The sequence below is a fragment of the Setaria italica genome, chromosome IV (genome assembly GCF_000263155.2).
Source record: "Setaria italica strain Yugu1 chromosome IV, Setaria_italica_v2.0, whole genome shotgun sequence".
NCBI classification, from domain to species: domain Eukaryota; kingdom Viridiplantae; phylum Streptophyta; class Magnoliopsida; order Poales; family Poaceae; genus Setaria; species Setaria italica.
Genome location: NC_028453.1, coordinates 34,441,810 through 34,469,794, shown reverse-complemented (window position 1 = coordinate 34,469,794; position 27,985 = coordinate 34,441,810). Strand labels below are relative to the sequence as shown.

Sequence of the window (27,985 nt, the reverse complement as noted above, 5' to 3'; positions counted from 1 at the left end):
CCCTTCGGAATTGGAAACAGTAATTCTTGGTGATTCCACATTGCCTTCCCCACATTCCGAGCAAAATATCAGGAAATAAATTCTTGCCCCCGACTCTCCTCCTCCCGACTCCTTCTCGCCCCCGTGCCGCCACCCTCGACTCCGACTCGCCACCTCACGCGCCACGACCCTCTCCTCCGCCACCCCCTCTTCCTCCTCCGTCGCCCCCTCCGCCATCGCCCCCTCCTCCGCGAAGAGACGGTGACCGCCGGATTTGACCGGTGGCCACCGTTAGACCAAGGGGAAGGCTAGGGAGGCGGCTTGACTCGCCGTCCTCCACTCACCGGAGAACTCCGGGAAGGGCTCGTCGCGGGCCGATGCCAGGGCACCGCCGCTAGGCCACTCAACGGCGGCGCGCTCACCCACAGGGGAGGGCGGGCGCCGGGGAGGAGGCCGGCGACGGTGCCGCCATCCCTCCATCGCGGGCAAGCACCGCCACTCCTCACTCGCTCGGCTTGGCTCACTCCGCCGGCAGCGCTGAAGAAAGAAAGGAGGAGGAGAATGCGCTAGGGTTCTAGAACCAGCACGTGTGGGCGTTTTTGCTCGCGCGAAACGAATGGAGAACCGTCCATCATGATGAACGGCGCAGATCAGCCGGGCCAGATGAGGCCCAGGTGGGACGGCACTTTGGCGGCCCAAGCCCAGGTTGTGGCTTCCATATTTAGTTATCCAAACAGAATATGAAATTTGATTCATGGAGAAGAATTCCATCAACACCCAAGCAAAAAAAATTGAATTGAATCAAATTCTGAGTATTTTATTTCTTGTGGAATCCAATGTCTAGAATGTAATTTTTAAAATGGGTTTCAATTCCTGCGAAACAGACGGACCCTTAACATTTTCATGCCAACACGCATCATACACCTCAAATCTAAATGAGACTTTTTTCTATCAATTGTCATCATAACATTGTCAAACTTTACAGTGGAATGTAAAACTGTTGAAGAACGATACATATTTTCTGGTAGCTCTCAGGAAATTGTCTTCCGCCCGTAGTGGGTTTGGTGATTTGGTGATTGACATCTAGCTGCTTCTATGGACTTTGTCTTCTCTTCCTCCACATGCTCATGGTGGGAAAGTAAAACCTGTGGCATGTGCTCCAAAAATAGAAAATCATGTGCCTAATTTCTAAGCTGATGAGTTCTTGTGTACTGTTCTACATGCAGATAAAATAATCTCTGCAGAACCCAGTTAGTTACTGGAAAACAGCCCCCAGGCACCTTTCCATGTCACCGGCTGTTGACTGCTCTGCTGTCTGCACACTAATGGCTGTCTCTGTCCGTTTACATATATAACACAGCCGGGACCTGCAGAGGCGGGCAGCTCTGAAGTCTGAAGAACCACACCATCCAGTTCATCCTTACCCTTTTGTTCTCCATCCAAACTTGCAGATAAAGCTGGTTCCTCTCGCAGAGGAGGAAAGTGGGATAGGTGTCCGTTCATGGCTGGGTTGCAAAGGTCGGCGACGACGTTCAGAAGGTCCGGCTCCTCGGGCCTGGTCTGGGACGAGCGTTTCCTGACCGAGGCCGAGGCCGACGCCGAGGCGAAGGCCGGCGATGGCGCCGCGGAGGAGCCCCAGCCGGAGCTCCGGCACTCCCGGAGCGTGGGGAGCATCGGCATGCTACGCCGTGGCGGTGCCGGTGGCAACGGTGACAACAAGAAGGCGAAGGCGAAGGCGAAGGATCAGAAGAAGGGGCATAAGGAGGACGCGCGCAGCAACCAGCAGGTGTTCCGGACCAAGGACGTGGCCCCGGACGTCGACCCGCCCTCGCCGCGGGTGTCCGGCTGCATCCTCTGCTCCATCTTCGGCGGCAGCTCCGGCTCCGGCTCCGGCGCCGGCACAGCACGCCGCCGGTCCAAGCCCAGGAAGAAGTGACGGCATGCCGGTGTGGTGCAGCTGTTTCTTTCCCACTGTAAAGTTTGAGCCATCGATGTGAGTGCATATGTTTATACTCCTAGTCAGTCATATGAGCTTGCTACTCGACATACTACACCGTTTCGGTCAGTCAGGTTAGTAGTTCCTCTTTTCTTTTTTTTGGTCGGTTCCTTGAATCTTGATCCAGATCCATGCTTCGAGGCACGTTCAGATCTTACGACTGGTAGTACTCAGCAGCTATTGAGATCTGGGATTGTGTTGTTCTTGGCTTGGTGCAACCTTTTTTCTTTTTGTGCTCCGGCGCTGGTCCTCCTTGATGAGCCTTTGAACCATCTTGATTGCTTCCATGTGGGTGTGTGCATGTGTGAGAGCCGGTGAGATGTCGTGTGCCTTTGCCGGCGAAGAGGGGGTGTCGCTGGGTCGCGTTGCGTGCATAAAGAATTGAGGTGGGCATATGGGCGCGCCGCATGCCCATGTGAAGCCTTGGGTTTTGTTGGGAACTGGGGGGGGAGGGGGTGAACCGATGATTTCCGGTCTGTTTGTTGGGGTTGCACATGATGGCCGCAGATGCCATGGTCGGCCTGGCCGGCTGCGCTTCGAGCGAGATCGTCCCAAGAGTCCTCTCCGCTTTCCGGAGCACCAAGCAGCAGGAATTTGGCAGGATCTCCACGTGAATTTGAAAGGAAATACTAGGTCCAACCCCGTGCTCCAAATAGGGCCGAAACATGCGTTTATTTGTGCAAGGCGACTGCGATGAACCCGCTGTTGGTGGATGAAGTTTTCTCTTTCTTTCTTTCTTTCTTTCTTTCTTTCTTTCTAGGTTGTTGTTGCAGTACAACAGTTAAGCGACGACGATAATTCGGTGTAACAAGTTGGTGGCGCGACATGATTGCGTCTTGGAGGTGATGGAGAGGGACGGCCATCCGCCCGCGGGCGGCAGCATCCACGTCGCCGTCGACGTGAATGTATATCTATCCCCGATGCAATTCAGTCCTGGATTCACACACGTCCGACGGCCCAACCCTCTCATCGCACCGTCGACGGCGATATTTCGGCGGCGTCACGTCTATGCGCGTATCGACTGGTGGGTGGTGCCCCCCGTCTCTTTCTCCAGCACGTCCCCGTGCGTTGCCCCCCGTCACGTCTCCGTTGAACCTAAACGACTGGTCGATCGATCGGTAACACAGTCTCGAGTTGCGTAGTTTACTGGTGCAGTGGTTCTCCTACAGTGGACTATTCGCTAGTATTCCTTTGGCACCCATCCATTGTCGCGGTGAAAAGTAGTCTGCAGATGTAATGGTCTCGCGTCATATGTCGTTGACAACGGCCCACATCTTTACGGAACGGGATCCCCTGACGTGTAGGTACGTCACTACGGCGTCCTATCACTGACATGTCTGGCCGGCCCCACGTGTCATCGACACAAACGTTCCTGGGAAATGAGCAAACCGCCAACCTTGCAAAGCCATGGCCTGGTCCAAAACCGTGGCTCCATGCCTCCATGTTTCCAGGGGAAAACACACACACACGCACAGGAGGGAGAGGGACCTCCCAAAGCATCTTCCGAACCGAGCGATCTGTTGGTTCGCAATGCAAGGATCTGGTCCTCCGTCTCTTAACGCACGACGATGACATGATGATACGGAAATTCGTGATCCGGACGGTTCACCTAATTTGGGTTCCGCGGGGCCGCTACGCACCGAACCGGCCAACCTGACGCCGCTGTTCCTGCGTTTATGGGGTGTGCTGTGCTTTCGAGCTGTGTCGGAGTCATGGAGCTAACCGAGAAGAAAGAAGAGAAGTATGTATGTATGTATGTATAATATGTAGGGAGTGTATACTCTATGTTCGGATATAGGTCAACTCATCCAACGCATTACAATAACTTGAATGATTTCAGATAACAATGTAGTCGACTTACTAGGATTGATATGTCCATTCTTATACGTCATAATTTACTATAGATCGATCGTACTATAATTTTTTTAAAAATATGATATATATATATATATATATATATATACACGCACCCCAGGAGAGAGTCCGTTACGCGTTAATTGTGATGGGTCGGTGGGAACGGGCCGCTAATCTCCCATGCGCTAGGCGTGGGTGATGCGTTTATGGGCCTCAGCCCAATGCCCCTGCACGGCGGTACCTTGACGGGCCATCCATCCCAAGCAACACAAGTAACTAACCGGGAGCAAAAGGAAACAGCCCTGCTTCTCCAGTCTTGAGTTCTTCACACATCGGCTGGGCTTGCTTCAATCCTTTCAGTGTTCTTGGCGATCATTTATTTCCCCGACTAGCTGCAACTCCTGCTCGGCAAAACGACTCGACTGGCACGGTTTGGCGGCGAGCTTTACTTCCCGAAAATCACCTCCTGCGGGTGCGTACCCGGGAGGTGGTGTGCCGCTGCCGTTAGATCGAAGATCGACGGAGAAAGTTAAAGAGAGAGATGGAAGATTAGGAAACAAATCATTATTTCCCTAATAACTCTCGTTTCCCTAATGGCCGGCTCAATTCCCCAACCGACACCTTCTTTCCGTTTCTCTCCACCCACCCATGGCCACTCTCTCTCCTCCGGTGAAGGAGAGGCCGGCCTTCCCCGGTTCCACCATGGATGAGGGTCATGAGGCTGTTGGATCCGTGGAGTTGAAGCCCGCACACCGTCGTCCTCTGCCAGATCTGGTGGAGATGAGCTTCATGGTGGAGCTCGAGGTCCCGCGACCTGCCTGCGATGGGCACCGGTGAGAAGGTGACCCCGGATCCGGGGAGAGCGATCTCCTCCGCGTGGGTCTGGACACCGGCTGAAGCGGCGGGCGCCGCTGGATCTACGGAGCCGCCAGACCCGGCTCCTCCATGACCGGGTGAAGTACTTCTTCCTCCTTTCTCTCATCCACCCTTGGATCTGCTGCGAAGGCAGCCATCCCCGACCTTCCTCGTCAGCGGCGGCAAGCTCCTCCATGTCTCCCATGGTGGCACATGGCTCGGCATCGGCAGGGAAGGCACGCGCAAGGAGGAGCAGCTCGAATCATGCAATGGCAAGTAACACAGCGAGATGCATCTCATCAGCATGTTCTGTGATTTTTGCCTGAGATTGGGAACTTGTGCATGCATTTTTCTACCATTTTCCTCTATGTCGAGCTTTAATAACGAGATTGCAATGCAATTTTCCTTTCCTTTGATTTTTTATTCAGTCTACATGAGATCTGTTCCCTTCCAATTTTTTTTGTACGATCTGAAATTTCCCTTTTCATTCTTTTTATGTCATGTTTGCTAATGTTCTGTACAAATACAAGAAAGTATTGATTTTCACGTGCTTGTAATTTTTTTTTTATTTTCATGTGCTTGTAAATTTGTTAGACGTAATGCTCCTTGGAACATTTGTGAAAAGAACGAAAGATAATAAATGGAAGATGATTCTGTACAATGGAATGTAATTTGTTGTTCATTTGATTTTTTATGTTTTAAAACATTCTCCCAGAAAACTTGGGAAAGAGAGTGATGACTTTTATTTGTGAACAGTGCAGGTCCTTGAATAAAATTAAAAAATCTAGTAGAATTTGTGATTACTTTTTGTCTAACCAAATAAAGCTTTTTTTTTAACTTAAAATGGACTCAGGTGCACCCGGTTCTTTGGTCTTTGCGTAACTCCAGAACAATGTTCCATGGTCCTCATTTGGCTGATCAAAACAATAAACAGTAACTACCGCACTAACACATTTCTCCATTTCTCTCTCCACTACGCGTCAACGAGCAGAAGATGCCCGCCGGGGTAGACAAGCTCCGAATTGCCTCGTCCTTTACTTCCTCTACGCCATATCATTGCTCGATGGGCTGGCTGGCTCATCACTCGCGCGCCCATGGATGAATGGAAAGTGGTGTCAGTGCAAGGAAGCCACAGTGGAGAAGCCTTTATCCATGAGGTTTGAGTTGAACGACGTCAAATTACCTGGTAGACATGTTGACCATTTGTCACTACGTTTAATTAATTTAATGTGCGCATTCTCCTTTTTACCAGCAGGGTTAATATTGTTCTACGTGCTTCAAGGCTTGTTTGCATATGAGATACAGGATGTGTTTGTTTCGAATTTTCCAGCCGATTCTCGTGAAAATAATCGAGGAACCTCCCAAACGGCGCGATTCTCCACCGATTCCTCGCGCAGCGATTCCTCCCGCCGCAACACACGAAACGATTCCTCCCACCACAACGCACGAAACAATACGGCGTAAAATCGGGCCTCCCGTCGCTTCGGGGAAAATCCCACCGATTCTCCTCCCTTCCCCTCCGCAACCCGCCTCCCCTCCGCGCATGCCGCTCGGTCTCCACCGCTCCTCCGCCATCTCCGGCCGCCGCTTCGCCATCTTCAGCCGTCGCTCCGCCCCTGCGCTCCCCCATCTCCGGCCACTGCTCCGCCATCTCCCCCGCGGCTCCGCTCAAGCCTCCCGCGCTCCCCCTCCTCGTGCACCCTGGCGGACCTCATCGACCCGGTGGCCGCGACGAAGGGTGAGAGCAGGACAGGGTGGCCGCGTGGGGACGCGACGGGCGGCTAGGCTGCCGCGGGCAGCCTCCGTCAGGGGCGGCGCGCGGCTCCCCCTCCCTCCAATCTAGCGCCGGGTGCCGGCGAGGGGCATGACGTGCGGGCCGCGGCCGCCGGCATGGGCGAGGCGGTGCAGGGCCGAAGTGGGAAGCCTGTGTTGCAGAGCGCGCTGGCGGCCCCATCTCTGGCGCTCCCCCGTATCCTCTGCGCGTGGCTCAGCAGCAGGCTTCTTGAAAAATCAAGAACGCCAAACACATTGCTTCTCCTGCTAGTGATTCCTGAGGCAACGGATTCTCATGCCATCAAGTTTCTTAGAAAAGCGATTCACGGAGAACCTGAAACAAACACACCCATAGATTATCGGAAGAGTAAAGTCCGCTGTTGGTCCTTAAACTTGTAGCGTTGTATCATCCCGATCCTCAAACTCGCAAAACGCATAATTAGTTCCCCAAACTTATTAATTGTACCACCGAAGTCCAAAATCTTCATAACTTGAGTTAGACTGCCCATGTGGCAGCTGATTGTATTATGACGTGGGCATAGCACGTGGAGCCCACGCGTCAGTTCCATCTCTCATCTCTCCAATCTCCTCACACCGACCGAGCTCCCACCTATGGCGGCTGCAGTTAGGTACCTCGAGCTATCGATGGTGGCCGACATGGTGCTCCCATCTCTCTCACGGAACCATCTTATCCAGGCTAGACAGCAAGAATCGGCGGGTGATCTGCTTGCTTGTTGTTGCTGGCTTGCTTGCTGGTTCGCCGATTTGCTCGGATGGCTGGACCAACGGATGCCCAGTTACCCATAGCCATGAACCAGGGGACTGGTGCCCAGGGAGACGGGCACATGGCCCCTTATGACACAGGAGCTTGGGCATGACATATACTAGACGGTCCATCACCCGCCGCTCATGTCGCGTGGCTGCAACACGTCAGCATGTCCTGCCATGAACATCTCAACATTGGCCTGCACGCCCTCTGCCTCGCGCTTGCGTCGCGCGTGACTGCTGGGATCTAGTGTAGCAGCGTCGCGCGAAGTGGTTGGCCTTGGCAAGGTTGGCGAGGAGTCGGCTGCTTCTTCTTCCTCCGCAGCCGGCACTGGCGTCCGCCCGAAGGAGGGGTGGTGGACTTGTGCCTGATGCAGCGGTGGCAACAACCTTAGACGCGGTCGTGGCGTAGCGGAGAGGACGACGACATGGAGGAAGAGCACGAGGTCCTGAGTCTCGTCAGCGTGGATAGCCGGGGGCATCCACGGCAGGTGATGAGGCACGGCGCGGGGTGGAAGACAACCATGGATAGGATAGAGAGGAAAGATGGAGGTGATGTATGGCCCCACGTATTATGTCCACGTCACAGTTTAACTCAAGTTATGAAGATTTTGAACTCGGATTGTACAATTAGCGAGTTTGGAGCTCTAAATATACATTTTGCGAGTTTGAGGACCGGAATGACACAACGCAACAAAGTTTAAGGACTGGTGGTGGACTTTACTCTTATCAAAATATAGATAATAGTGTTATATACTTTATAAATAGTAACTTGTCTGGTCCCTACGCTGGAGTGTGTGGATGGAGAATCGCTTGTATTTTATAATCTAACTGACAATGGGTTAAAAAAATTATCTGATTTTCATAATCCATAGGCAGTAGGTAATGCAAGCACCCTCGGTTAATTGTATCGCAAAGTCACGGTACTCAACTTTTAATGACCGTGAAAAAGGACCTATCTCCTCCCAATGGGGTGGAGCCATTGTAGAGGCCCTCGCGTCACCTCTCCACCTCGATCCAAGCCAGCGCGGTCGCCACCGCCGCCGGTAGCCGTGGTGGTGGCGGCGGTGGTGCCAAGCGGCTACCCCTGCGCGTCCTTTTCCTCTCCCATCCCCTTCCCTCCCCACAGCCTAGAAAAAACTGGATCCCTCTTCTTCGGCCAGATCCGAGAGTAGGGAGGCAAAATCCTCGTAAAGAGAGGTCAGATTCGTGGGTGTTGAGGCCGGTGGGCGCGGTTCCTGCTGTGTCTCGATGCCGCGTGTTCGGCAAGATGAAGGTGCGCGGCGCCCATAGGGGACGCCGCGCCGGAAGCTCCAGCTCCGTCCGTGTGGTCTTTTCTGTCCGCTCATGTCCATGAGCTCCGAGGCTGATACCGCTACGCCACCGTCGCAGCAGCCGCCGTCGACTCTCGCCCGCCGAGTGCCTCCACTGATGCCAACGTCGTTAGTGTGGGAGCACGCGCGTCGTCGTTGTCCCTGGACCGGCGCCACAACCTGAACGACCGCCATGAGGGTGCTCGCGCTGCAGCCCAGCTTGGCGAGACACCGCACGCAGCACCGCAGCAGCTGGCCCAATGACAATGGCGACAACGCCTGCCAAGGTAAGCAGCATTGACGTGGCAACGTCTCTTCCCCTCTACAGGCTAGCGGTGGTCGGATTTGGCAAGGTCACTGATCTAGGCTAGGTGGTGATGCTGCAATCGATGGTACTTGGGTGGTCGTGGTAGCTTTTGACTCCGTGTCCTACCTAGTGCAGTGTTCTTGTGGTGTGGTCCATGTGCTTGCAGACCATGTGCTTGGGTTCGGGGTGGTGAAATCGCCGACGAAAGCCTTACTGGAAACTAGCCTGCCTTGATGACGATGACGCCCTCGGGCACCGTTCCCGCCGTTCCCCCTTCTTGAAGGCGTCGTCATGGCGATTTCCTCCCTCTCTAGGCTCGTGGAAGTAGCGATGGTTCACACTTGCTGATTCTTGTTTGGCGATGGCAGATGTGTAGCGAAAGTATTGCGCCTGGCGCGCAAGGAGTTGCGCACCTCCGCACATCAAGTGTACTATTGCATCTTCCCAACTCCAAGCTCCAAGTGCCCAAAGACTTCCGGAATAACTCCAGTAAGCTTATAATTCACTGAAACATCGATTAATGTTAGGCCCATCGCGACGAAGTCATTAACCACCAAGTCGCCGGTGAGGTTGTTCCTGTAAACTGCAAAGGATTGCAATTTCTTGAGGCTCCAAACCCATGGAGGTATGCTTCCGGTCAGCGTGTTGATGGACAGGTCCAGCACCTCCAACTCCGTCATGTCCGCGACAAACCTCGAGAAGTCGCCGATGAGCTTGCACTGCGCTGCCTAGAGACTAGTCATTTGGTCAGGTTCTTAAATGAGGCCGGCAGCTCCCCTACGTCGAACGGGTTGTACGCCAACCATAGCGTCTGAAGCCTCGTCAGCTTGCCGAGCTCCGCTGGGACGGTGCCAATGAATTTGTTGTTGTCCGGCTTGAGATTCTGGAGATTCCGGAGGCTGGAGAGCGACGCCGGGATTGTACGGTTGAAGCTGTTTCTGCTGAGCACCAGTGTGGTCAGGTTCACCACAGGCAAGAGCCGGTGTCCACGGGGAGCTCTCCGCCAAGATGGTTCCAGAACAGATCGAGGTACTGAAGCGCAGAGCAGCGGTAGAGCGCGCGGTGGGGAACACGCCGCTGATGTTGTTGCTAGAGACGTCGAGGCACGTGACGCCGGTGAGGCCAAGATCAGGGGGACGGACGATCGGTTTGGCAATCAAATGCGGAGGGAGAGGGAAATCCCCAGTTTTTCTTTTTTGTAGAAAACTGGCACGAGCCCATTCGGTTCGCTGCGTGGGTTTTGGGCTTTTACGTTTTGCAGGTGCTCGCCGCGAAGCTTTCGAACTGCCTCTGATTCGTAGCTTTTCCTTCCTTTAAGAGTGTGATTCGGACGGAGTAGACCAGACTTTTGCTGGTGCTATGGAAGTCTGTGTTGTTCAAACTATCGATAAGTACACATGATTTGATGCCAGTTAGAGGAATCGTTTTTTCTTTTCTTGACTGCACCGCTGATCAACGAAATTCGGGTTCGGGGTCAGTTCGCTAATCTTTTCTTCTCACGTTCGCCGGAGACGGGTCACAGCACAGCACAACAGTGCCCCGTCAAACACGGCTATTAAAGTTCGTGGGTCTGAACGCATGAGACTCTGAGAGTAACTCGTTCGCATGATTTTTATTCCCTGAGCTAAAATCACATTTTTTTAACAAAAAAATGCAGCCTTAAAAAGTAGATGTTCGGACACACATATAAAAACACATATGGGAAATTAAATCATTTTTAAAATTAACAAAGTCATCGTATGGGTGGGCGTCAATAATTAACTTGCACACTAGCTGCAGTTACATTACACACGAGCTTTTGGCTCGTATAGTCTCATTTTCCCTTTGTAGGAAAAAAAAGGCATGGTGTAGTCCACCTAACTGGCACACATTTCCCATTCCTTTCCTCCTTCGTTCGTTAACGTTCCAAAATTAAAAACATATATATATGAAAAAACTTTTCAAAAACTTTTTTGTAGAATTTTTAAAATAACACTTCTAATTATGAAAATATTTTTTAGGTAAATTAGCTAAATAACCTTTTATGAAAAACTTATCTAGATCCATTTTGAAAAAAAATGAAAAAGGAGAAGAAAGACAAATGGAAAAAGGGGCACACCGCGAAAGCCAGTGCGCATGTTGTGTTTTTGTGGTTGCCGCTAGTAAGGCCGATCCTAAGATTTTAGGGGCCAAGAGCAAAACTAAATAGAAGTCCTTGTAAGCAGTAGTAGCAGAAGTAGTCAAACACTTAAGGTGCATGAAAAACTATTAAACAAAACAATATAAAGACATTACCTTATAAGTTTAGCATCTAATCATTGATGATGGTATCAATATAAATCTCATTCAATAGAAGTTGCCAAACAATTAGCTTTCTGTCATGTATCATTTTCCGCCATTTATCTCTCCATTGCTCATCTTGCTAGATTAACTAGTACATCCCTCAACCCATACTCTCACGCGGCCTAGTAATTTTTAAAGAACATAAGTATTAGAAATGAATAAAAGATTAAGGTCCATATCTAATAACCAAATTTTCTTATCATGCTCTCTCTAATTTAAACTCTAACAAAATACTCGTATGGATATGTCGATCATGATAAATTAGTTAGCAATTACTCTATAGTTTTCTATAATTCGTATCACGTCTTTATATATTCGTATCACACTTACAGTCTTCCTGTGAGCCTGTTATTCCGTAGGGACAAGGTTTTAATCCCTATCGTCCATAGAGCCTAGGGCAACTCGCCAGAGAGCTGGTTATTGTTTAGCTGCAGGCGGTGTAGACTGGTGCAGTCGGCCAGGGCTTCCGGGATGGATCCGTTCAAGTGGTTGCCCTCGGCAGTGAGCGTCGTGAGCTGGCCTCTGGCACATAGTCCTTCTGGGATTGTGCCAATGAGCTCATTGTCGTCAGCCCCCAAATGAGTAAAGGTCGAGTGCTTCCCAAGTTCTGGCGGGAGAATACCAGTAAACCTATTACTGAAAAGCGTCAATACCGATAATGATGGCAGCCAGCCGATGCTGGCTGGTATCTCGCCGGAGAAGTTGTTCCTGAAGAGGGCCAATCTTGTGAGGTTCTCCAAGTGCCCAAAGACTTCCGGAATAACTCCAGTAAGCTTATAATTCTCTGAAACATCGATACTTGTTAAGCCCATCGCGGCGAAGTCATTAACCACCAAGTCGCCGGTGAGGTTGTTCTTGTAAGCTGTAAAGGATTGCAATTTCTTGAGGCTCCAAACCCACGGAGGTATGCTTCCGGTCAGCGTGTTGATGGACAGGTCCAGCACCTCCAACTCCAGCATGTCCACAACAAACCTCGGGAAGTCGCCGATGAGCTTGCACTGTGTTGCCCAGAGACTAGTCATGCTGGTCAGGTTCTTAAATGAGGCCGGCAGCTCCCCCGTGTCGAACGGGTTGTACGCCAACCATAGCATCTGAAGCCTCGTCAGCTTGCCGAGCTCCGCTGGGATGGTGCCAATGAATTTGTTGTCGTCCAGCTTGAGATTCTGGAGATTCCGGAGGCTGGAGAGCGACGTCGGGATTGTGCCGTTGAACCTGTTTCCGCTGAGCACCAGCGTGGTCAGGTTCGCCCCCATGCGGGAGCCGGTGTCCGTGGGGAGCTCTCCGCTAAGATAGTTCCAGGACAGGTCGAGGTACTGAAGCGCAGAGCAGCGGTAGAGCGTGGTGGGGAACACGCCGGTGATGTTGTTGCTAGAGACGTCGAGGTACGTGAGGCCGATGAGGCCGCCGACGGCGTCCGGGAAGAGCCCCGCGACGTTGGCGCTGGCGAGTGTCAGGTTCACGATACGTCCGGCCGTGTCGCACGCCACGTACGGCCACGCGCAGTGCGCGCCCGCGGCCGAGGCGTTCCACCCGGCCAGCACGGGCGGGTTGCCCCACGCGCGCTTGATCTCGAGCAGCAGCCGCGCGTCGTCCTGCGCGGCCGCGCGGGGAAGAAGGCAGCAGCTGGGAAGTAGCGCGAGCACGAGGCCGAGGAGATGCGGGGCGCGCCATGGTGCCTCCATGTCTCGGCAGGTGCTTGCCGCGAAGCTTTCGAACTGCCTCTGATTCGTAGCTTTTCCTTCCTTTAAGAGTGTGATTCGGACGGAGTAGACCAGACTTTTTCTGGTGCTATGGAAGTCTTTGTTGTTCAAACTATCGATAAGTACACATGATTTGATGCCAGTTAGAGGAATCGTTTTTCCTTTTCTTGACTGCACCGCTGATCAACGAAATTCGGGTTCGGGGTCAGTTCGCTAATCTTTTCTTCTCACGTTCGCCGGAGATGGGTCACAGCACAGCACAAAAGTGCCCCGTCAAACACGGCTATTAAAGTTCGTGGGTCTAAACGCATGAGACTCTGAGAGTAACTCGTTCGCATGATTTTTATTCCCTGAGCTAAAATCACATTTTTTTAATAAAAAAATGCAGCCTAAAAAAGTAGATGTTCACATAACACACATATAAAAAACACATATGGGAAATTAAATCATTTTTTAAAATTAACAAAGTCATCATATGTGTGGGTGCTAATAATTATCTTGCACGCTAGCTGCGCTTATATTACACGCGAGCTTTTGGCTCATATGGTCTCAGTCTCCATTTGTAGGAATAAAGAGGCATGATCTAGTCTACCTGGCTGACACACATTTCCCTTTCCTTTCCTCCTTCGTTCGTTAACGTTCCAAAATTAAAAATTTATATATATGAAAAACTTTCCAAAAAAAAATTTCTCTAGAATTTTTTAAATAACACTTCTAATTATGAAAATATTTTTTTGGAAAAATTAGCCAAATAACCTTTTACGAAAAAGTTATCTAGATCCATTTTGAAAAAACTGAAAAAAAGGAGAAGAAAGACAAATGGAAAAAAGAGGGGCACATATCGAAAGTTCTCTGAACATTAAATCACCAGTGCGCATGTTGCGTCTTTGCGCTTGCTGCTAGTAAGGCCGATCCTAAGATTTTAGTGGCCAAGAGCAAAACTAAATAGGAGTCCTTGTAAGTAGTAGTAGCAGTAGTAGCCGTACTAGCCTTGTAAGTATAGTTAATATTATGGGCAAACACTTAAGGTGCATGAAAAACTATTAAACAAAACAATATAAAGACATTACCTTATAAGTTTAGCATCTAATCATTGACGATGGTATCAATATCAGTCTCATTCAGTAATTTCTTTTCGATGCATGAAGTTGCCAAACCATTAGCCTTCTGTCATGTATCATTTTCCGCCATGTATCTCTCCATTGCTCATCTTGCTAGATTAACTAGTACGTCCATCAACAACCCATACTCTCACACGGCCTAGTAATCTTTAAAGAACATAAGTATTACAAATGAACAAAAGATTAAGGTCCATATCTAATAACCAAATTTGCTTATCATGCTCTCTCTAATTTAAACTCTAACAAAATACTCATATGGATATGTCGATCGTGATAAATTAGTTAGCAATTACTCCATACACATCAACACTTATAGTTTTCTCTAATTCGTATCACACCTTTATATATTCGTATCACACTTACAGTCTTCGGTGAGCTTGTTATTGTATAGGGACAAGGTTTTAATCGTTATCGTCCATAGAGCCTGGGGCAACTCGCCAGAGAGCTGGTTACTGTCTAGATGCAGGCACGTAGACTGGTGCAGTTGGCTAGGGCTTCCGGGATGGATCCGTTCAAGTAGTTGCCATTGGCAGTGAGCGCCATGAATTGGCCTCTTGCACATAGCGTCAGCCTCCATATAAGTAAACGTCGAGTGCTTCCCAAGTTCCGGTGGGAGAACACGAGTAAGCCTGTTACTCAATACCGATAATGATAGCAGCTGGCCGATGCTGGCTGGTATCTCACCGGAGAAGTTGTTCCTGAAGAGGCCAATCTTGTGAGGTTCCCCAAGTGCCCAAAGATTTCCGGAATAACTTCCGGAATAACTCCAGTAAGCTTATAATTCTCTGAAACATTGATTAATGTTAAGCCCATCGCGGCAAAGTCATTAATCACCAAGTCGCCCGTGAGGTTGTTCCTGTAAACTGCAAAGGATTGCAATTTCTTGAGGCTCCAAACCCACGGAGGTATGCTTCCGGTCAGGGTGTTGATGGACAGGTCCAGCACCTCCAACTCTGGCATGTCCGCGACAAACCTCGGGAAGTCACCGACGAGCTTGCACTGCGTTGCCTAGAGACTAGTCATGCTGGTCAGGTTCTTAAATGAGGTCGGCAGCTCCCCCACGTCGAACGGGTTGTACGCCAACCATAGCGTCTGAAGCCTCGTCTGCTTGCCAAGCTTCGCTAGGACGGTGCCAATGAGTTTGTTGTCGTCCATCATGAGATTCTGGAGATTGCAGAGGCTGGAGAGTGACGCTAGGATTGTGCCGTTGAACCTGTTTCCGCTAAGCACCAGCGTGGAGAGCCGGTGTCCATGGGGAGCTCTCCGCCAAGATGGTTCCAGGACAGGTCGAGGTACTGAAGCGCAGAGCAGCGGTAGAGCGCGGTGGGGAACACACTGGTGATGTTGTTGCTAGAGATGTCGAGGTACGTGAGGCTAGTGAGGCCGCCGCCGGCGTCCGGGAAGGGCCCCGCGACTTGGCGCTGGCGAGTGTCAGGTTCACGACTACGCAATAAATAAATATAATAGCAATTTTAAAAGAAAGGAAATAAAACATTGTCTTGGTGGGAACTAAAACAGGAAGTTACAACCCTCTTTGGTACCGGATGATAATAACACCCAGTACTAAAGGAGGAGCGATTTCATTTGGCGCCCTAGGCACGCCCTTTAGTACCAGGTGGGGGATAGGCTCGGTACTAATAGTCCCCTTTAGTACCGGGTGAGGGCTACACCCGGTACTTGGGGGGGCGGGATAAAACCCCATCGTCTTCCTCCCTCATTTCCCTGGACACTTAGCCGCTCCTCATCGCCCTCGTCCCCACCATCATCCACACACCACCGCGCCGTCGTCCTCGCAGATAGACCTCCGCCGTGCCTCCCTTCTCCCGGCCGAATCCTCCTTCGCTGCTGCAGCCCCGTCCTCCACGCCGCTGTCATCCCTGTCGTCGCGCACCCCTACGTCGCCCCGCCCTGACGCCGCGGTGATGACCCTCGGCCCTGTCGGTACCCCTTCTTCACCCCCTGGCGCCAGCCCTCTACCAACGCCGCCGCCCCTCCTCCAACGACCATCGCCCCTCTTCCACCGCCCGCCACCCCTCGCGCACGGCCGCGGGCGCCGTCTGTGCTGACATAAGCCGGCGGCCGTGCTGACGTCATCCTTTTTTTAAAATTTCTTTAATTCTAGGATTTAGGATAAATTTTGTTAGGAATAATAGAAAAATTTATAAGTAGTGTTGGTGAATATAGAAATTGTGTTATGAAAATTAGAAAATTTGTAATAGTGCTAGGAAATTAATGTACATTATTGCATGCATTGTTTTACCAGTGGAATACTAGAAATTGAAAATTGTTGACTACTTAGAATAATTCTTTTAATGCTACTTAGAATAATTTCTTTTATTGCTACTTAGATTAATTCTTTTATTGCTACTTAGAAATTGTAAATTGCTACTACTTAGAATACTAGTTATAGTATAGTTCAATAAATTATAGAAATCTGCATAAAAATGTTAAATTAGCTAGAAATTATAGAAAAATTGTGGTAATTATTATGTACAACATTGATTATTCATTTATTATAAAAAAATTGTATAATAATTGGTCATTCTTTTTTATTGTCATTTATTGTAAAAAATTGTATAAGTATTCTTTTTTATTGTCATTTTTTGTAACAAATTGTATATTTATTTAGTCATTTTTTTGTTTTCATTTACTAGCAATTCATAGTAAATGTTTTTGCAGTCATTTATTGTAACAAATTGTATAAGTGTTTCATTATTTTTTAGTCATTTATTATTGTTACAAATTGTATAAGTGTTTAATTCTTTTTTAGTCATTATTTTTATTGTTGATGCCTACTATTTCTTAGAATAATTCTATTAATGGTACTTAGAATAATTTCATTTATTGCTACTTAGAAAAATTATTTTATTGCTCCATAGAAATTGTAAAATGATACTACTTAGAATAATTCTTTTATTGCTACTAGCTATAGAATAGTTCAATAAATTATAGAAATGTGCATAAAATTGTTGAATTAGCTAGAGATTATAGAAAAATTGTGGTAATTATTATGTACAACATTGATTAGTCATTTGTTATAACAAAATTGTATAATTATTAGTCATACTTTTTTAATAGTCATTTATTGTGAGAAACTGTATAAGTATTCTTTTTTATTGCTATTTATTGTCACAAATTGTATAATTATTTAGTCATTTTTTTTGTCATTTACTAGCAATTCACAGTAAATATTGTTGTAGTTATTTATTGTAACAAATTGTATAAATATTTCATTCTTTTTTTAGTCATTTATTATTGTTACAAATTGTATAAGTGTTTAATTCTTTTTTTAGTCATTCTTTTTACTGTTGATGCCTACTATTTTTAGAATGATTCTTTTTATGTTTTGTTATTTACAAATTGTACGAGTGTTTAAGTCTTTTTGTTGTCATTCTTTTTATTGTTGATGCCTACTGTTTCTTAGAATAATTTCTTTTATATTATATTAGTTACAATGGCACGATTAGAGGACGAGCAGGCCCGATTGGACGAGGAATACCTAATGGAATTGATTGCTCAAGGTCGCACGGACGATCCGCCAAACGAGGAGATCAATCGCAGCCAGACTGACATCTACCTCAACATGTCGGTGATGGCAATGAGGAGCAACTAATTGCCAAGGGAGGCAATGATGGGCAGTAAGGCGAGACATAGCAATTATTATACGTAAATATGATTTGAATTCTCAACTTATCAAGATTATTGGGAATTAATAGTTCTTTCGTTTTCAGCCATCTGAATCGAGCAGCAGGCCTAAACGGAAATGAGGCAAGAAGAAGTTAGAGGGCCGTATCATCATCACGGAAATTGTTGAAGATGGTGAACCAATTGCTCCACACAATGCTAAGACCAAATTGGTGAATCAAATTGGGTTTCTTGTTAGAGATAAAATACCAATAAGCTTTCAGAATTGGAAAATCCTTGAAATTGATGAGAGCATCGCTTCCACAAGCATGGTCCCCATAAACATGGTCCCTGAGCGAGATAAGGAAATGATATGGGAATAGATAAAAGAAAATTTCACGTTCGAAAGTGTAGATGAAGCAAAAGTGAAAGATTGGAGCTTTCAGAAGGATGCAATTGCTTTTCAGACGTACAAGAAGAACCTGAATGAAGACTACATAAAGAAGGGCTTACACCAGATTTCACGAAGCACCCGAAGTTAAGAGGTCACTGGGATTCATTTGTGCAGTTCAAGCAGTCCCAAAAGAGCGCTAAGGCAGCTAAAATCAAAACCGACAATGCTGAAAAGAAGAAATACTTTCATCTTCTTAGGCCAGTAGGTTACAAGAAGGGGATCTTGAAATGACAGAGGATAGAAGATGACATAATTGCTAAGGGAATAGTACCGTAGACTCTCAAATGGTCGGAGCGAGCAAAGCATTGGTATTATGTTCATGGCGACACGCTCAATCTCGAAGATGGATCATTTGTGTTTGGCTAAGAATTAAGAGAAGCGGCTACAAGGCTTGTTGAATTAATAAAGGCAACGGCCGAAGGATCTGTCGTGCCTGATCGAGAGAAGGACGAGCTGACTATGGCACTAGGTAATCCAGAACACCCTGGACGTTGCTGAGGCAAAGGAGTAATTCCATGGAAGGTTGCCTTTCGTGAGCACATTGATTGCTACATAAGTTGCCAAAGAAGTAAGGCCGAACACGCACGACAGCTGCGAGAGTTGCAAGAACACGTAGCTTTGACAGAGGCAAGAATGGAGGAAACAATCGACTGGTATGTGGCTCTAACTCTTAGCAAATAAGCCAGTGGATAAGCAGTTGCATCATTAGGGGGTAATTTCGACATAAGCCCCTCTCAGCATCAAAGCAGTATCGCTTCCACGGAAGCCCCAGCTGGAGGATCTTCTGACATATTTGAGGACAACCAACACCACACCATGGATGACATCACTGGGAGAGCTCCTTGTGAGCTTGTTACTCCCGTGAAAAACAAGCTCATCGTGGTGGCTTATGGTGTGGCTAAACAACCAACACAAGGCCAAACAATTCATGTCGTGGAGATTTCAGTTCGCAGTTACACCAAAGTTGGGGTGGACCGAAAGGTCGACGGTTGGGATGCCCTAGAACTGGAGATCCCTGGAGGTGACGGGGAAAAAAATCTAAGAGAAACCATCCATGGTTGGATTCTATGGCTCAAGCGCTACATAACGATTACGCAGCCGAATCCCCCAACCTTGAGATCGCCTCCTCAAGGCTCAAGGGCAAGATCACCTACACCATCTGCTAGGGCACCCTCTCCATTATCAGACAGGAATCCTAGCAGGAGTCCACCAGTTGACAGGGATTCTAACATGACTCCTCCTCCCCCTGTTATGAGCAAGGCTACATGACGAAAGACACCTTTAGTTCCGCCTACTGCGGCTACAAAGAAGAAGTAGAATAAGCCGAAGGAGAAGCAACCAGAGCTCGAGAAACCTTATGATATGACTCATGCGGAACTGAAGGTAGTAGTGGGTGCTGAGGTTAAAGCTCACTTTGCACCAAAGCCTCCCATGAAGAAAGATCCACCACTTGATAAGGTTAAACTTCGGACTTTCATTAGAAGCATGGAGAAAAAGGCAGACAAACCACCACTATCTGACTACGACCGCTCAATAACAAAGATTTTTTAGAAGAAGAAGAAAAGTGGGTCAAGTATTCCACATCTCGGAACCCAATCCAACCAATCCATTGCCCCGCTCCGGGTGCTTTCAAAGTTTGATAAGAACCTGCTTCAAGGAGAGGATCACGTCCCAAAGCACCTTGGGACTGCTAGATGAAAATTTGAGTTAGGGAAACCGCTTGTGTGGCCGCAGTTGGTGGACCGTGTTCCAACAAAGATGTACAAATTGCACCAATGGTACATGGAGGCTTCAGCTAACGGTTTACTCATGCTCGAAGTTCGGATTGGAGATCAACATTATTTTCGTGGTGATGACATTATAAATGTGCCGCTAGAGGAACTCTATTTTCTTTACAATCAAGATGCACTTGACAAGTCACTCATCAGTTCATGGGTTCTGTAAGTCTTTAATTTGTTCTAACTTCAAAATTCCCGCTCTAGTCATTGTGCGAAGTCTTAACTCCTATTCGATTTTGTATCTACGGGATGGAGATTCAAACTTGCCGGAGGAAAGGATACTATGACATCGGCTTCATGGACCCGGATATTATAAACGAGTCAACTATAAGAGATAGACCAAATCAGACCTTGAAGAACATATATAAGTTCCTAGACAACCAACATTACAAGAAGTACATACTTCTACCGTACAACTTCAAGTGAGCGTGTTTCCCATCTCTTTTCTTTTTCGAACTAGCAGTTAAACATAAGACTAACTAGCATTAACTATGCATATATGTACAGCTTCCACTGGATATTCCTTGTTATCGCGATTGATCGAAGCGCGGTCTATATCATGGACTCTTTGAGGAACTCAAGAGATCAATACAAAAACCTCATAGACATTCTTAACAAAGCATAGGCTCGCTTCTGTCGACATCTCGCAGGTGAATTCAAGGAGGAACTTGATTTCAAGCCTAAATTATAGATGTCCATTCGGGCCGCCCGGCCCGGTCCGGCACGGGCCCGGCATGGCCCGTCCGTTTTCGTGCCGGGCCTGGCCCGTCACGATAACACCCTCGTGCCGGGCCGGGCTAGCCCACGGGCCTTGGGGGCTGCCCATACACGGGCCCGTGAGGGCTTTTTCGTGCCGGGCTGGCCCGAAGGGCCCGTCTTTTTTTACGGGTCGGGCCAGCCCGCAGCCCATATTCACAACACACAATGTCACAATCACAGAATAACAGACAGACACAATCACAAATTCACAATTCACAATTCACAATTCATTTCCGCCAAAAACATGGAATAACAGACAGACAGACACAATCACAGAATAACAGACAGACACAATCACAAATTCACAATTCACAATTCACAATTCATTTGAGCTGTTTAACACTTGATCTGTGTGATCAAGTGTTGGCTGCCTCATTAAAAACCTTCCTAGGTAAAAACTCACCCTTGTGAGAAAACCCTAGGAAGGGAAAAAGAGTACAGCCAGCTCATGCTCATTGTTTCAATTCAACATTACAAAGAGTTTGAGACACACACAGACACAAAACATTACAACATCTAATGAACAACTGGCCAAGCTCCATGCTCCAACAGGCAACAGGCAATCAGGCATTCAAAGTCAAGTCTCCAAGTCTCCAAGTCCAACAGCAACAGGCAACAGCCAACATACAACAGGCTTCACTCTTCAGGACTTCAGGTTGCTCCTGGTCCTGGGGTAGGCCTGGAGGTGCACAAGCACAAGTGCACAACAGGGCAACATTAGCTATTAGTGTTTGCAATTCAAAGAATTTAACAAGATGAGTAATGACAATCACTTACTGACTAGGAGTAGCTTGGCCTTCATCCATGTCTGGGTAGGGGCTTTTGTAAGTTTCCTCCAGTTCATTGACCTCCTTCTCAACATCATGTTGGGCCCTTGCATCTCCCAACTCCCAATCCTTGAGGCAGGTCAGCATCTCCACCGTCTCAAGCAGCAACCGTCGGCGCCGCTCCTCAATCACCCTGCCAGTTAGACTAAAACAAGATTCCGAAGAAACAGTGGAAACTGGAACAGACATAACATCTTTAGCAAGTATGGACAAAATAGGATAGGATAGCTTGTGCTCATGCCACCAACTAAGTATGTTGAAGTCATCATCATAGCAAGAAATAGTATCACTGTCCAGGTAGGATGACAGCTCTGAAGCAGGAGATATAGGAGGTGTAGATGATAGAACAGGAGAACCACATGTACCAGGACCACCAAAGATCTTACCCCATGCTGTTCTTTTCTTACCAGTAGCAGCTGAAGGTTGAGCGGGCCTTTGCGATCGAACTGCACCAAACTTGTTTTCATACTTGTTAAACAACTTATGTAATTGAGTTCTTACCTCAGTGAAATAAGAAGAGTAATCAACACCAACTGTCTAAGAAAGAAGTTGGAGAACATTATGAAAACCTCTCACCTTGGCTCTAGGATCCAAAATGAATGCAAAGGAATACAACAGAGGTATGTTCTGCCAATACTTGAGAAACTTAAGCTTCATGGGAACAACAATATTTCTGAGCAATGGATCAGAATCTTGGCCATGCAAATGGCCAGCAATCTCAATAATATGATGCAACATCAAAGGACTTGTAGGATAGTAAACACCAGATAAAGCAACAGTGGAATCATAAAACATTTCAAGGAACAGCAAAATTTTCTCAGCAATTACCCAATGGTTTTCAGTCAGAAGTGGCTGGCCATTGTGCACATAATGAGCAGAAATAAAGACAGAAAAGACATTCTTATATGGTAGTAGATGTTTGAGCATGAGATATGTAGAATTCCATCTCACATCCATATCTAAACCAAACTTACGAGGGCGTACCCCCTTGAGAATGCAGAAGTTATGGAAAGCTACAATGCGTTGATTAGAAGAGTTCAAAAAAGAGATTGCAGTCCTAAAAGCCTCAAGATAAGCCTTGATCCTCTTCAAACCAGACTTGACTATGAGATTGATAATATGACATGCACAACGTTGATGCAAAAGACCAACAAGTGCTTTATCAGAATCAGAATCAGAATCAAGAGGTTCAGGATCTGGACCTAGATAACCAACAAATTTGGGAATAAGTGTGGATATGGCAGAAGTATTAGCAGAAGCATTGTCAAGTGTGATAGAGAAAATTTTATCCTGTAAACCAAACTCAGAAACAACTTGTTCAATACGCTCAGCAATGTTAATACCAGAATGGGAGCAATCAATCAACCTAAGAGCAATGACTCTCTTCTCTAATTCCCAATCAGCAGAAACAAAATGTGCAACAACACTAAGGTAGTCCTCCTTGGCATTCCCTGACCAAATATCAGAAGTAAGACAAACAGAAGAAACATGAGACTTCAAAGTATCAACAAGAGAAAGACGACGCTCGGCAAAGAACTTGACAAGATCTCTAGAAGTGGTCTGTCTAGAAACTTTAGCAAAACGAGGGTTATGAGCACGCTGGATGTACTCCACAAATGCCTCTGTCTCACCAAAGCCTAGGGGAAGATCAAGTCTAGCAATCAACCGGCACAATTCTTTGCGAGCAAGATCGGGCTTGTATTCCCAATTAATAATTGAGCCATCAGAATGGAATTGCAGATGAGACTAAACAAGAGAAGAATGGTTTTGTTTAGCCAAGCACATCTTCTGGTGCCGGAGCAAATGGCCAGTACCAGCACAAGACCGGCCAGTAAGAATGTGAGAACAATGACGGCACTTGGCAGCGTACCTTACCTTCTTCCCGTTGGCGCCTTCCTGGAACAACTCCTCAAAGTCATTCCAGGCAGCAGACCGCCGCTTCCCCTTGCGGACACTGGTGCCCGTTGATGTAGTTGGGGTAGAAGATGGGGTAGAAGATGGGGTAGAAGGTGGAATGGTACCTCCGGCACCGGCAGCATCCACATTGACGGGAGCAGCAGAGCTACCGACGAGTGGCACGGCTCCGGCAGCCACGTCGTCCTCATCATCGCCTGGTAGAACAGAACAAGAAGAGGAACAGGAAGACAGGAACAAGAAGAGGATCAGGAAGACAGCTACAAGAAGATGAACAACCAAACAAGAACAAGAAGAGGAGGAGCAAGAAGTTACCTGGCAGGCCACAGGCCCTTAGGTCGTCGTTGATGGTGTAGTTCTCGTCCATCACGACGACCTCCTGGGGCAAGCGGTAGCCGGGGGCCGGGGCGTCCCTCAGGTCTCACTGTCTCAGGCCTCAACCGGTCCGTCACTCAACGGCGCGCGGCACCCGACGGGGCGACGGATACCTGCGACGCCGGAGCCCGGAGCAGGAGAAGAATACAGTTACCTGCAAGAAGAGGATCAGGACAACAAGAACACGATCAGGAGGATCTAGTGATCTACATCAGGAGAACAAGAAATGGATCAGGGGGAGGGGGATCTACCTGCGACGCCTCAGCGGCTCAGCCCGGGCTAGAGAGGACGACAGGAACAAGATCAGGAGAACAAGAAGAGGATCAGGAGGATCTAGATCTAAGGATCCGGAGGATCTAGATCTAAGGATCCAGATCCAGATCAAGATGTAGATCCAGATCAAGATGTAGATCCAGATCCAGGGAGGCGGGACGGAGGAGTCGAGGCGAGGAGGCGGTGCGCCGGTGCCGGTGGCAAGCCGGCAAGGCAGAAGGCACCAGGGAGGCAGCCAGGCAGGCAGGCGCCAGGCGGTCAGGAGGTGAGCCGGGAGGCGGGAGCGGAGGACGGGAGGAGTCGAGGCGAGGAGGCGGCGCGCCGGTCGCCGTCGGCCGTCGCCGACTCGCCGGGTCAGGAGGAGCTGAGGAAGTGAGGAGGCGAGGTCGCGAGGAGCCTGGAGGCGGGAGCGCGAGCGCAGGCGCGGAGGCGGAGCGGAGGAGACGAAGAGGCGGGGAGGCTGCGGCTGCGGGCGGAGGGGAATGGGACTGGGAGACGGAGTAGGGTTTGGGAGGGGGGCGTCGCCGGCCGCGACGGCTTATATACGCCCCCCCTTCCGACCGTTGCTGGGCCGCCGGCCTGCTGGGCCGCTCCGTTTTGACGGGCCGGCTACGGGCCGGCTTTCTTTTTCGTGCCGGGCCGTGCCGCTCGTCGGGCCGAGAATAAGGCCCACGCCCGGCACTATGCTGCGGGCCGGGCCAGCCCGAGTCCGAAAAATTACGGGCCGGGCCGGGTTAGGTACGGGCTAAAAAAACGTGCTCCGTGCCGGGCTCTCGGGCTGCGGGCTGCATGGCCAGATATAGCCTGAATTTCCGGTATGTGTTGAATTTCCACATCTCGTGACACTTCCTTGAATATAACAAATATTTCATAACTTCTTTTGCCATATATATAGTGTTTGAGACAGAATCCGGGGAATAATTTAAGCGGATACTACGTATGTGAGTTCATCCATTACTTTGTAGGTCCCAAGCGTATAACCGACCACGAATTCAGATTACGTATACAAATTTCTTAACAATAAATTAGTTCTAATTGTGCAGACCCATTGATCTCCTATATAATAAGCTTTGCCAATGACACAAATGAGAGACATGAAGGAAGCACTCCTCGAGACGGAAAAAATCAGAGCAATTCAAGAACAACTCAGTGGATTTCTTCTAGATGAGGTAGTAAATCCAGCGGGGAAGTTCCATAATGGTGGATCAAATCTGCATCACTGTAAGAACTTGAGTTCAGAATAGTTGATCCAAATGTTGAACTTCAAGTGTTGATGCAATGTAATATTATTCATAAATGGGAATGCAAAAGATGTCTATATATATAATATTATATCAAATGTAATATTATAGATAAATACAACTTTTTATATATTAGCATATTAGAATTAGTATTCATAAAAGAAATAAATATGAAATACTAATATAGAATAAAGAAACCGAAAAGAAAATGAGAAAAGAAACAGAAAAAAAAGACCTTTAGTACGGTACTAAATTGGCGTGAACCAATTTAGTACCGGTTGGTATAAACAACCGGTACTAAAGGCCCCCCTTTAGTACCGGTTATTTGACCCGGCACTAAAGGTCCCCCTTTAATATCGAGCTAGCAATACCGGTTATACAACCGGTACTAAAGGGGTGTTAAGAACCGGTACTGAAGGCGCTTTCCCCAGCAGTGACATATCCACACTTATAGTTTTCTCTAATTCGTACCACACCTTTATATATTCGTATCACACTTATAGTCTTCCGATGAGCCTATTATTGTATAGGGACAAGGTTTTAATCCTTATCGTCCATAGAGCCTGGGGTAGCTTGTCAAAGAGCTGGTTACTGTCTAGCTGCAGGCCACGCAGACTAGTGCAATTGGCCAGGGCTTCTGGGATGGATCCATTCAAGTGGTTGCCATTATCAGTGAGCGTCATGAACTAGCCTCTGGCACATAGCCCTTCTGGGATTGTGCCAATGAGCTCATTGTCGTCACCCTTCATATAAGTAAAGGTCGAGTGCTTCCCAAGTTCTGGCGGGAGAATATCAGTAACCCTGTTACTATGAAGCCTCAATACTGATAAATGATGGCAGCCGGCCGATGCTGGCTGGTATCTCGCCGGAGAAGTTGTTCCTGAAGAGGGACAATCTTGTGAGGTTCTCCAAGTGCTCAAAGACTTCTGGGATAACTCTAGTAAGCTTATAATTCTCTTAAACATCAATTAATGTTAAGCCCATCACGGCAAAGTCATTAAGCACCAAGTCGCTGGTGAGGTTATTCCTGTAAACTCCAAAGTATTGCAAATTCTTGAGGCTCCAAACCCACGGAGGTATGCCTCCAGTCAGCGTGTTGATGGATAGGTCCAACACCTCCAACTCCGGCTTGTCTGCGACAAATCTCAGGAAGTCACCGATAAGCTTGCACTGCGCTGCCCAAAGTCATGTTGGTCAGGTTCTTAAATGAGGCCAGCAGCTCCCCCACGTCGAACGGGTTGTACGCCAACCATAGCGTCTGAAGCCTCATCATCTTGTTGAGCTTCGCTGGGACGATGCTAATGAGTTTGTTGTCGTCCATCTTGAGATTCTGGAGATTCTAGAGGCTGGAGAGCGATGCCGGGATTGTGCCCAGGATTGTGCCGTTGAACCTGTTTCCGCTGAGCGCCAGCATGGTCAGGTTCACCCCCAGGCGGGAACCGGTGTACGCGGGGAGCTCTCTACCAAGATGGTTCCAGGATAGGTCGAGGTACTAAAGCGCAGAGCAGCGGTAGAGCTCCATTTTGGAGGCAACAAGGGGAGCAATCATAGAGTGTGACACCGCTAAGGAGTACCTGACAAAGGTGGAGAGTTAGTTTACTGGCTCTTTAAAGGCATATGCAAGCACTCTTATTAGGAAGCTTGTCACTATGAAGTATACTGGTGGTGGAATGAGGGATCACATATTGAGAATGAGCAATATGACTTCCAAGCTTAAGTCTATGGATATGGAGCTCCCAAAAGAATTTATAATCCATCTGGTCTTTACCTTACTGCCCAAAGAATTTGAGACCTTTGTTGTGAATTACAACTCATAGTTAGAAAAGTGGGGTATTGAGAAGATGATTGCCATGTGTGTGCAAGAAGAAGAGAGGCTTAAAGGCTCATCTGATGATACTATCAATTACCCGAGCCAAAACAAGAAGTGAAATTATCAGAACAACAAATTCTAAGCCACAAGGGAAACCTCAGTGGAACGCCTCTTCTTCTAAGGCATATGGAAAGGTTCCGATGCATGATCACCATCAAAGATCAACCCATGAGGTGGTGGTGGACAAGAACACTTGCAAGTGGTGCAAAAACAAGGGACACTACCAAAAGGATTGTGTAGAATTCCTGAAGCATTTGTGCAGGAAAGGTGAGGATCTTATTACATTCGTAGATGAGTCCTTGTATTTAAGTTATGCAAAATCTACTTGGTGGATTGATTCAGGTGCAACTGTTCATGTTGCAAATTCATTACAGGGATTCCATACGAGGAGGACCCTGCAAAGAGGAGAAAGAAGCATTAAGGTTGCAAATGGCGTCCAAGCTGAAGTCGATACTCCAACGATGTCTGATGCCTTGTGCCGAGGCATTGTTATCCGTGGTTAAGCCACAAAATTCATCCTTGTGCTATGATGCTCTGTTGTCATCCGTGTTTAGCTAGGTAGCTTGTTGTGGTTTTAGCTCGGTTTTCCTAAATTAGCCGAGCCCGGTAGGGTTTTTGCCTTGTTTCCCTAAAAATAGAGATAATTTCCTATTTGACACTAGAAAAATTACTCGTTTCTTTCTTGACCCTTAAAAAATTTCCGTTCCCTATTTGACACCGAGTTCAACTTTCATTCCTTGTATGATACTCTGTTGGATTTTTCATCCGAGAATCGTTAAATGCCCGGCGAAAAGATGATTTTGCCCATGTGGACCCCACCACCCTTCTTCCTCCTCTCCTCTCCTCTCCTCTCCTCTCCTCTCCTCCACTTTGATAAGAAGTCCT

General features: G+C 48.0%; 2 protein-coding genes and 1 pseudogene across 2 annotated transcripts; 1 reads left to right on the top strand and 2 right to left on the bottom strand.

The window, feature by feature from the left end:
* The first annotated feature begins 1,348 nt into the window (after positions 1 to 1,348).
* Positions 1,349 to 2,260, top strand: LOC101767856 (uncharacterized protein At1g15400). Its single transcript, XM_004965900.3, has one exon. It carries the CDS (start codon positions 1,481 to 1,483, stop codon positions 1,913 to 1,915), a length of 435 nt encoding a protein of 144 aa, XP_004965957.1. The 5' UTR covers positions 1,349 to 1,480; the 3' UTR covers positions 1,916 to 2,260.
* An 8,895-nt stretch (positions 2,261 to 11,155) lies between these two features.
* Positions 11,156 to 12,846, bottom strand: LOC101761767 (receptor-like protein kinase HSL1). Its single transcript, XM_022826142.1, has 2 exons — positions 11,495 to 12,846; positions 11,156 to 11,286 (listed from the first exon to the last, which is right to left on the bottom strand). The coding sequence occupies exon 1, from the start codon at positions 12,844 to 12,846 to the stop codon at positions 11,557 to 11,559; it is 1,290 nt and encodes a 429-aa protein (XP_022681877.1). The 3' UTR covers positions 11,156 to 11,286; positions 11,495 to 11,556.
* A 1,278-nt stretch (positions 12,847 to 14,124) lies between these two features.
* LOC105914241 lies at positions 14,125 to 15,992 on the bottom strand (annotated as a pseudogene).
* Positions 15,993 to 27,985: the final 11,993 nt, after the last annotated feature.